Source organism: Asparagus officinalis, chromosome 4 (assembly GCF_001876935.1).
Source record: "Asparagus officinalis chromosome 4, Aspof.V1, whole genome shotgun sequence".
In the NCBI taxonomy this organism is placed as follows: Eukaryota; Viridiplantae; Streptophyta; class Magnoliopsida; order Asparagales; family Asparagaceae; genus Asparagus; species Asparagus officinalis.
Genome location: NC_033797.1, coordinates 138657560 through 138669269, shown reverse-complemented (window position 1 = coordinate 138669269; position 11710 = coordinate 138657560). Strand labels below are relative to the sequence as shown.

Below are 11710 nucleotides of genomic sequence, written 5' to 3'. Positions count from 1 at the left end.
TAATAGACTTGAGGAAAGATATAAAATAGTGTAATCAAGCCTTTAATCCGTAAATATGTTATTTTCCCAAAAATGTATAATACGATAAAACAAAACGTGTATGTGTGTAGTTTGAGCTTTAAAGTATAAACACATAAAGTAAAGCCTAAACTACAAAACTATGTACCCAAGTAAATGATCTTCATTTGAGCTCGATCTTGGTAGGAAGGACGAATCGATGATCATGAATCTAGACTTGAATGCTATCGTGCTTCATTCCTATTTTCCTTCAAACTTCTTTTGAATATCATCGTGAATGCACAATTTCATCCAACCTCCGACTAGGATCTTTGTGTAGAACACCTAACAGGTAACAAACACTCGACAAATGATGTTAGGAATTGTTTGTTAATCATCAAAACTAGATTAAAAATAGTAGGCTCATAAACATGAGACCTAACACTCGTCCATATTAATCGAGGAATAAACCTATCAAATAAAATTCTCCAATACTTTTTCTCATTTCAAATTTATGCATTTGTTGAGAACTAATATGGAAAATCTAAAAAACTTGAATTCAAGCCGTAACTTTTGTCTTTGTTTGACAATAAATGTATGTCTTGTCCACAAACAAACTTAAGCATTCTCCTCTTAATTGATTTTTTTTAATGTTCGGCTCTATATTATTGTGATATGCCCTAAACCATGCATCTCTTATAAATTGTGACTTGCATGTGCTATTAGGGCTGGAGACAGATAGAACACAAATCCGATGTCCTCTTTTAAATTTCTTTTAGTTAAAATTCAAATACTAATATATTTTGAATATTCAAGAATATAACAATATATTTATTTAATTAATCATTTACATTTTATGAATATATAACTATTTAATTAATAAAGGAATCTTGTCTGATTAAATAAATTCTTTAAAATTTTAATTAATTTATTTCTTTAATAATATTTAAATTCACAATTGAAATTATCTCTTATCTACTTCTTTATTACTAAAGGAGAACAACAAAAAAGTTCTGATGAATAGTAAAATAACCACCTAAAAATACTCATTCATTAAAATAACCAGAGGGCGAATAACAACCATCTGCTTGCAACTTCCCCACGCATTCACTAAAATTAGAACCAGAGAAAGAGGGGGGAAACCCCCCACGATGTCTCCCTCCACTCTCCTCATATTCTCCTTCCTCCTCTCTCTACTAGACCCCTCCCTAGCCCGCAACCGCCCTTCATCTCCTCAGTCCCCGACGCCGGTGTCGTCCAAACTCCTGCGACCTCTGATTCTTCCTCCTTCTCCGTCTCCGCTCTCGCCGTCGACTCCATTTGTCGCCTTCTCATCGTCGCTTTCTACTCTCTCGCCATGATGTCCTCCTACGACCTCCGATCTCCCATCCCCCATTGCCTCATCTTCTCCTCTCTCCTCCCCGACACCTTCTCCAACTCCGCCGCCGCCATCGATCTCGACACTAGAAACGTCTTCGTCTCCACCTCCCCGGAGAGATCTTCACCGTAGATCTCAACGGGAAACTCTCGAATATGGCACATGTTAGCGGGGGAATCAAGGGCGTGGCGTACGTTAACAGGGGTTACCTACTAGACCTAGAGAAGGAAAAAAGGCTTAATCTTTGATTCTTATTCTCCTCCTCAGTCTCTGGCGTCAACGCAAAGCTTTGATTCTTATTCTCAGGCTTATGGGTAACCCCCCACCTCAGGCGTACCCGCCGTCGCCTCAGCCCCACCTTCCGAAGCAGACTTCTTCTGCATCGAGGCCAGGGCCGAGGTTGAATAGGAGGTATTCACATATTGCCGATAACTACAGATCCCTCGAACAAGTATATCCTCTGATTGCTCATTGGTATTGTTTTTGTTGTATTTTTAAAGATATCACCAAATTTTATACTAACTTTGCACTTAATTCATGATAATTCATGTTAACTATAGTATTCATTGTAGGGATGAGTGGGCTATGTTCAGCCATTGTCGTCGAGAAAATCAAGGTGTGATCCATACTATAAAATGCCTTTTAGTTTTTTCATATTTAAAGATTTCCTCTTAAAGTTATGATATGTTTTGTTGAGATTTTATTTTAGTTTTAGGGAAATCATATTGATGTGGTTATAGGATTTGATTCAATCAGACCGCCATACTATAAAATGCCTTTTAGTTTTTTCATATTTAAAGATTTCCTCTTAAAGTTATGATATGTTTTGTTGAGATTTTATTTTAGTTTTAGGGAAATCATATTGATGTGGTTATAGGATTTGATTCAATCAGACCGTACAAATGAGGAAAACTTGCTAGCGGTAAGATTTGAACCTCATATAGTCAGATACTTGATTAGGGTTTATTTTTGTTGTTCATGTTTGATTTAGACAAATTTTTTCTATTCATGTTTGATTTTGATCAGTGTTTGATTCGTCATTTAGGGAAAATCTTTTTTTATTGGGCCTCTTTATCTTTATACTTTTTTGCTAGCTATTTCTTGGTTTTCAAACTTACCAGTGTATTATGATTGCTTCTCCCTTAATTAATTCTTAAATGACTTCATATTTATAGTTTAATAATTTTATTAAATATAGCTTTTGGGTTCATTGATTAGTTATTAGATTGTGGAATTGCATTTAGGTAGCTGATTTGAGTAATATAAATTTTATGTGGTTTAGTAAAAATATGAAGCCCTTTGTAGGTCATAATACAAATTTTATATGGTTTAATACAAATTAGATTGGTGATGTAAAGTTCTTTTAAGAACCAAAGTTGAAGGGTTATTATCATGATAATATTCACTACTAAAAAATGAGGCATCCTAGATGAAAAATTCCGTCTAGGATACACATAATTTCGTCTAGGATAGGATGAGTATCCTAGACGGAATTTCATCTAGAATACGCGTCTAGGAAGTTTCCGCAAATAACAACGTTACTAATTAATTCACAGAAAATACGTGCAATCCGAATGATACATATTCACCAGAAATTTGCAAACGAACGCGCAATCCGAATGATACATGTTCACAAAAAATACAGCAAGTAGCGTCATTATGGCTGTATTAGCATTACAAAATCAGTCACGTGACAATGAGAAAAATCAAATATACATTAAGAATCCAATTTATACTACTTTCGTGGTGGGTGAAATGTCCGAACTGCCTACACTTTTGGAACACGGAAACCTCCACAGCATCGGAAGCTCCAGGCTCATGAACTATCAACCAAGGACAAAGACACCAGACTAGTTAATCAAAAATGAGTGTATGCTAGTTAATCAAAATGAGTGTATGCTAGAGTGTATGCTAGTTAATCAAAATGAGAACAAATACCCAAACAATTTCCAGAACTAAGGGTATAATTTATGAACAACACATATCTTATAGTTGGTGTTTGAACCAGGCACTTCATCTCAATGTTTACATCTGCATTGTAAAATTAAATAAATGAAAAAAGCAGCATGTACGAAGACACCAGACTATGGCATTTGATTTTGTATCATTGATACCTAAACTGTTAACTTGTTCAACTCTGGATAAGCCAAATTTTGGACAGGCACCAACCGTAACTTTAACCAGCAATCTTAAACATTATTCACAAATTTGGGTAATAATTTGACAAACATGGGAGCTATTGAGTCTGGCAACTGCAGTTAAGAAAGTCTTCAATAGAGCACTGCAGCTGCCTGGTATCAGTCCAGTTATTATAGTGAAGAAAATGAAAATAAAGAAAATCCAATTAGGTTAGATGAGAAAAAAAATTATACCATAGAAAGAAGACCTGCAAAAGCATCTAGATGCCGTAGATATTGATCCAATTAAATGTTTAGCACCCAACTGAAAAGACTGAAAGCAGTTCTAAGAGATCTCCTTCAGCTTTTCTTCGTCAAAATCCTTTGGCTCTAGGATTGTCTGCTCTTGAGAGCGACAACCTAATACTTTGTTCAAAATTCAATTGATAAAAAGAAAGAATCAAAAGATTATAGTCAGGTATTCATGGAAGTAAGTGGATGATAAGACATTCTTGAATATTATGAATATACAACATTGTGTGACGAATGGGCAACAACATGTCAACATTAAAACTATTTTTTGCGCTTAAAGTCTTGACTTTAGAAGAACTACACTGAATACCAGAGCATTAAACAAAGAACAAAAAAAAATGCCAAAGAAGAAAAAAAATGATATTGTACACCAAATAAATTATGAGCAGTCACCTTCTTACAAAAGAGTGCATTTTCTATGAAACCAAGCATACTTATCTATCATAACTGGCATTTAGTTTGACACTAGTACGCTTATCTGAATATGGTTCACATTTCCATTTCCTCATTGTTGAAAAATATCCCAATCAAACTCAGGTTGTGAAAAGATCTCATAATCAGTAGGCCCATCAACAAAGCTTTCCACAGTTTGCATGCCTTCCAAGATCGATGGCTGAATGACATCAGTCTTGGAAGGAAGCACTTTATAACAGAACAACAAACCAAGTGTAAATATTGCCTGCAGCTTTGTCGAGTCTCCTTGAACCGAAAAGAACAGCAACATTGCAAGAAGAAACAAGACCACACAGAAATGCATGATGCAGAGAACCCTGTCCATCAACTTCCCGTCATTGCCAGATGGGAAGCCGCGAACTCTGTACACAAATAAGAAATTGTACTTATCCACAATGTAACGATACCCAAAGTAAACGGCGCCCACAGGAACCACCAATGGAGCGAATAACGAATAGATCATGGTGAGAGCGAATATCGTGAGGTTAAAAGCATAGTATTGTGCGAAATCAAACGTCTGCTTTGGGGCATGGAAGCTCCTATTGATCGGGTAAACTGAAAGATCCTGAGCTTCAATACCATTCAAACCCGAACTGTCTTCTCTCTCAGACATCAGGGGCATCCGAAGATTATTATTAGAATCCTGACTCTGCTCCGGAATGTAATTTTCATTCTGCTCAGGAACCAACTGTAGCATGTCATTTTTCCGAAACTTTTTTAGGGTCTTCTTTATCCAAGGAATAGGAGCCAATAGATCAAAGGATATCCCTAAAAAGGAACTTGTTATGAGAAATGCAAGTGAGGAGAGACAAGATCTCGAAAGAAACGACGCACTCATATACTGTTCGATTCTTTTGCAGTCCTCTCCATCCAAGTAACACCTCTTCATCCCAAGAATAGCACTTTCCAGTGAAGACTCTACAAGAGCTCGCAACAAAATGAGATTCACGAGAAAGAAGCAAACCATCTTCAGCATAGCAGCTCGTTGCTCTCCAGAAACAGTTAGATGCCTCTCAAACTTGGAAAAATAAGACAGGACAGATGGGATTATTATGTACATGCTCACGAATAAAACCACATTCGGCAAGAACTGAAGAATTATAGATGCGAGCCAGCTCGAGCCCTCGAACCAATCTAGCCATGACTGAGCACTGTCCATGGCCTCTGCATTGATGATCCTAGCAGCACTCTTCATAGCACTAATCAAAGCAAGTGGCGAGCTACAGAACAAGAGCAGAAGTAAAAGGCAAGTGTTAACAGCAACTCGACGGAGCCTAAGGGAGAGCTTGCTCAAACCCAAATGGCTCCAATAGATATCAGAAGCTGGTGGAGCCCGCTCCACCCTCCACCGGCTCCTCTCAAGCTGGAGCTCCATCAAAGGAAAGAACTGACCAATGGGTTTCTTCTTCTTCTCTGTCCTGAAATCTTTTACCGCCTTGTTCGTCGTGTAAACATCTTTAAACACCACAAAAGCAATCCCAGCTCCCGGTGCTCGCCCTTCTTTATACTCCATCAACTTATTCTCCAATTCCATTCTCAAATTCTGCAACTTCCTTAGCCTCTCCTCATCAGTAAACCCCAATTTCGCACGCAGTCTCGCCCACATATCTCTCAACCTTCTCTTCCAAGTTTGAGAAAAATTATCGCCACTTGCACCAAGCACGATCTCGTCATCACCTCCATCTTCATTAGTGTTCAGAGACCTAGCATCCAATCGAGCTTCCAACCAAGAAATCTCATTCTGGGTCTTGGTCCACTTCGCAGCAAGATCTTCCAAAGTACACAAATCAAAAGGAACAACCACTCTATAAACTTTACCAGGATACCTATGCTGAAAATACTCCTCAAGAGGAGCCTTATCAGCCGCCAAACCCTTCGGGATCCCCTGCACCATAATGCTAAACAAAGCAATCGAATTGGTCGGCGAAGCCGTGCTGGAAGTCGAAGCATTTGCCGCATCCCCCTCCTCAAATCTCTTATGCCTTAACATCTCTTCCATCTTCGAGATACCAAAATGAGCGACCACCACCACGAGCACCATGAGAACGAAGTGGGCCCAGAGGATGGGCGATCCCTTCGGAATGTGTGTTATCGTGGTTTTGGCGAAGTCGTCGAGGATCGCGGCGGTGCCTGCGTAGAGATTGAGGGGCAGAGCAGCAGTTAAAGCAAGAAGAGAGAGGGCGAGGAGGACGAAGAAGCTGGAGCGCTCGATGTGGAGGAATTGGGCGGCGTCAGCGCCGCAGTGGAGGGCGATGTGAGCGTGGTAGACTGCGAGGAGCTTGGTGGCAAGGGCGGTGGGCCCCGGGATAAGGCGGTGGTCGCTGCGGGAGCTTGACGAGGAGGAAGACGAGAAGGCAGGAGATGGCGCCGATGGCGGAGATGTTGAGCAGGTACTGGATGTTCCGCCATAACACGCCGTCGACGGCGGTCGATCGGCGGAGGATACGACGGCGGGAGGGAGGAATATGCTGATATTCGACCGGCGGGACCCATTGACGGGCACGCAGAACAGGCCTTTAGGATGGGGGTTTCTTCATCGAGAAGGAAAAGTTTTTATAAAAAAAACCCTAGTAGATCAATTTATTGAATTCGACTGCGATTAGCGAGTCCTAACCATACAAGATGAAGTCGTCGGCGGGGCCAATGGACGGGCAAAGAACAGATCTTTAGATTAAGGGTTACTTCATCGGTAAGCAAAAAGCTAGAAACCCTAAGAAAATTGATTCGATTCGATCGCGATGGGCGACCCCAATCCCTAACCCTAGAAGATGAGGTCGCCGGCGAAAGTCGCTAATGGAACGGGTCTTTACGATTGGGGTTTCTTCGTTGGGAAGCAAGCGGTGAAAACCCTAAAAAATAATCGATTGGTTTATGAGCACTAACCCTAGAGTCGTGAACAGAGAGTTTTGGAGAGTTGGGTTTGGTTTTTTTTCGAGGGAGGTGGAGATCGTAAAAGTAATTGGGGCTGAAGAAGTCACGAGGAAAGGGTCGAGTGTGCAAAAGATATTTAGTTCCGGGTAAATTACCCTAGAACCCCAAGAACTTTCAGAAATTGGCAGAAAACCACCCAACAATTTTAGAATCGCACTGACCCTCCAATAACTCCTGCGTTCCCTCCATAGGTCTTTGCCTTTTTCAAATAAATCCCATAAATTAGGGGGGGAAATAAGAAAAGGCATTTAAAAGTTATTGAGGGCCTAGTGCAATTTACTAAACAAATATTGCTATTTTCTACAGAAGTATTTGGGTTTAGTGCAATTTTGGAAGTTTTTGGGGGTCTTGCTACAAAACGCTGAAATTTCTTGGGGGTTTTGGTGTAACTTACCCTTGGGTTTACTAGTTATACTTGCATGGGTTTTGTCGAAATTAGTTACCTAAATCTTTCATATTTCAAATTAGTTCCTAAAATCATTGGATTAATATTAGGTCCCTCAAATCATTGGGAATGCTATTAGCTCCCTCACAAGTTAAGTCATATCCCACAAATCATTAAATTTGCTATTAGGTCCTTCTTAAGCTATTTTAAACTTAGTCCCTCAGATCAAAAGTAGTAGTAGTAGTAATTAGAGAGAACAACTTTAAATATATGAGAATAAGGAAACCTAACAGAGATTTCAATAATTTGGAGAACTAATTTCCCTTGTTACTTCCAAGCTTTATTTCAATGAATTTGATGAACTAATTATTTGATGGACTATTTCAAAATAACTAAAGAATTGGGGGTTTGATAGCTATTTCAATGATTTGAGGGACTAAATCAAAATGTAAAAGATTTAAGAGACTAATATTTGAAAATGTTGGTTGTTTGGTTGCCAAATTTTTGAAGGAAAGCAAGCAAAAGTGTCAGATTGTGCCAGTTTTCAATTGAATTCCCATCTTACTTCGTTTGTTTGGTTACACAAACAAAGATGTGACATGGCAAATAAGAAGAAGACCACCGCATCACCCAAATTAATGGGACTTCCCAAGCAAACGACGAAGTCGAGATGCGTGAATGATTTCGGTTTGATGGCTATTGATATCATGGGTTATAGTCATCTAAACAAGAAGCTATAATAAGTGTGCTTCACTCTCTAAAAGAAGCAATTCTTTTTTTTTTTTTTGTGCTAGTTATAGCCCAAGGATCCAAGCATTTAATGTATTTTTATTTATTGATTGATTTATTTTCTTTTATTTTAGTGAAGTAGGATTGGAAGATGTTCAGAAGACTGTTGTCCAGGGGGTGTATGAAACGTCAAATAAAAATGTGTTCTAGGTGGGTTTAATTGTATGGTTGTGAATGTATTAATTTTAATAACTTATTAATAGAGTATAACGACCATAACAATTTATTAGATTTTTGGGTTTAATTATTTTTGGATTTAATAACTTCTTAATGTAGTATAATGATCATAACATTCTATTAGATTTTTTTAAATCTAATTAGAAGTAATCTACCTATGGTAGTATTATCTATTTGAGCGGGCTCCACAAAACTGCCACTTTCTACAAATTCATCAGGTAAACCAAACAACAACCTTATTTTCATTTGATGATTCCAACATAATCTAAACCAGACAAACAAATATGTGAAAGTGAAAACGCTGAGGTGGATAACAACTTTCTAACTCGTGTCATAGATACACTAGTTTACAAACAACAACCAAACGGTCCCTTAATATCATGAGAACTCTTTAAAATATCATTAGTCTGAAAGTTAACACTAATTTAAAAACTCTATTCCACTATAAGGGGATGTTTGGTTTATTTTCCTAAATATTAGGAAGCCTCATGTCCACATGAAAATACTATCACAACAAAAATCCTAAGGTACCGTTTGGCAAAGGGTTAAGTAAGGGGTTAAGGAAACTTAACCACTTCTTAACCCGCCAAACATAAAAAATCTATACAATGGTTAAAGTGAGTTAACCTTTCATAATTTACCAAACATAAAAAATATAGAAGGGTTAAGCTAACCCCTCTAGAGGGATTAAAATGAGTTAACCCCTCAAAATGAGGGGTTTACTAATACTCCTATTTAGAAGGAATAAGAGTTATTAAAATGAGTTAACCCCTCAAAATGAGGGGTTTACTAATACTCCTATTTAGAAGGAATAAGAGTTAACCATTCTAATTATAAAGAAAATAGTCAAAATCATTGTTATTCCCAAACACAAAAACTGATCGCAAGGGCTAAAATAAAACTTATTTAACGGGTTAATAATTTAATCCTATTATCGAATGAGCTAAGTACATTAATTCTTCTCTTTAACCCTTCTTCCTTAACTCTTTGCCAAACGGAGCCTAATGTTTTTGTTAAACCGTGAGGAGGAATGGAGTAACCTTTTACCCCGCCTCCTCGCACGTAGTAGCATGTGAAATTTACAAAAGAGTCCAAAAGAAACCCCTTAATTCATACAAAGCAAAATATACTTGGCTAGCCGTAACCAAGAGTCCGTCGGCTGTGCTCCGTCCACGGAGACATCATCGACGAGATCCCACTTCAAATACTTGTACCCAAATCTTATTCCAATGGATGCTTGATTTGATGAAAATTGATTTAGTAATTGGGAAGCATCCAGCAGAAAATTAATGGAAGCAGTGGAAATAGAATTCATGTAATGCCTCTCTCTAGTATACCATTAAATCTAGTCTAGCGTCCAATTTAATAATGCCAATAGCATTGCTCCTCTTTCTTTTTTATATCTAATGAGAAATTGGTGGTACCACTAAAGGCACAAAACAATGCCATCTAAGCTCATAAAATAATGTCACGTGTCATATGCTTTTGTAATATTAAATTAGATCATTGTATAATGAGTTTACTTTCTATACATAATTAAAATTCTCATCAAATTAAATCTATCCAGAATTAGAAATTTCTAATCATAGTCAGATATTTGGTAATCCTAATCAAATCATAATTATCCATAATTAAAAAAAATCTTATAATCATACTTTTAATTCTCTATGCTTATCGATAATAAAAAAAAATCTAATAATTCCGAACGACACTACGACAGAAATTATCCCTAAACTACGTCCTCCCAATTTTCATCCGCATACAAAACAAAGTAGTCCCCAGTTCAGTAATGAAAGGAAACATCACTTCTTAGGTACCAACAATAAGTTGCGATACGCCTCTGTATTCTGCTCTACACCTTTTAAAGCATCAAATTACAAAAGCAAAAAACTTGAAATTAAGTTGGAGGTTTAGCAGTGATAGCAGAAGTATCCTAGTTGAGAAGTTGAAGTAAATGAAATTTTATAAACATCAACAGGAAAAAATATATATATGAAATAGTTCATTATGGTTTCATCAGTCACTTTACACTCAAAGATGCATAAACTCACCATTATTTACCATCACGCAAGATTTTCTGGCCTGATCCTTTTATGATCCAATTCTCAACCCTCTTTTAGCCAGCCTGGTGTACACGAATCATCGACATGCATCTCGGTATTAGGAAGTTGAAAATTAATTTCAAACAATTACAGCATGGCTCTTGTTAACTTTTTAAAAGATAAATTTCTTTAAATCTCCAACAAATTTAGTCGTTTGGCACTAAGCCCGCAAATTTTATGAAACCACAAATAAGTTTTAAAATTTTAGAAAACTACCAAATCAGTTTGACTTTTTTTTTTGCACTTAACCCAATAAGAATATTACCCCATAATTTTACGATGATGAACATTATCCCAAAAGATCAATGTATACACCACAAATCATTCCTATTTGCATATTAATCTACAAAATTATAAATAACTCCTAAATAGTGTAAAACTTATAAACAACGCTCTCAAAAATATGAAACTACAAATAAATCCTTGAAAAATCTAAAAATTTAAAAAAATATTTTAAATTCTAAATGTTACAGCGAACCCCCGGAAAAGTCTATAAATTAAAACTAACCCTTAAAATTCTAAAAATTATAGAAAACACCCAAGAAACTTCAAAACTACAAATAGATCAATTAAAAAAATACAAAAATTACAAATAACCGCCTAAAAATCTAAAATTGTAAAAAACTTCTAAAAATCTAAATGTGCAAGAAGACCCTAAAAAGTCAAAAATACAAAAAACTACCTAAAAGTTTAAATATTATAAATAGCTCCACGCAAAAAACAAAAAATTACAAACAACCCCTTTTAAAAATCCAAAAAATAGAAATAGCCTCCTCACAAATCAAATTAAACACAGAACCTTGAAAGTAACAAACATCCATCATTAAGGGTTTTCTGTGAAAGTTGTTAGGGTTAAGTGACAAAACTAAATGCTTATTGGGTGTTTTCTTCTAAAATTTATTAGAGGTATTTTGGTCGTTTGACCAAACATTAACTAACATTGTTAATTTAGAAGCTTTTCGCCAAAGGATTTGGGGCGTTTTTTGGGGTTTAGTGTCAAATGCCAAAATTTGTTGGGGATTTAGTGAAATTTACTTATATTTCAATTTTTATAGAGAGGATAGATGTT

General features: G+C 36.8%; 1 protein-coding gene across 1 annotated transcript; it reads right to left on the bottom strand.

The window, feature by feature from the left end:
* On the bottom strand, positions 3984-6785 carry LOC109839528 (CSC1-like protein At4g35870). Its single transcript, XM_020408005.1, has one exon. It carries the CDS (start codon positions 6296-6298, stop codon positions 4310-4312), a length of 1989 nt encoding a protein of 662 aa, XP_020263594.1. The 5' UTR covers positions 6299-6785; the 3' UTR covers positions 3984-4309.

Bases quoted from the DNA above. Each gene is read 5' to 3' on its own strand.
- LOC109839528 (XM_020408005.1), bottom strand. From the start codon at position 6,298: ATGGTGCTCGTGGTGGTGGTCGCTCATTTTGGTATCTCGAAGATGGAA.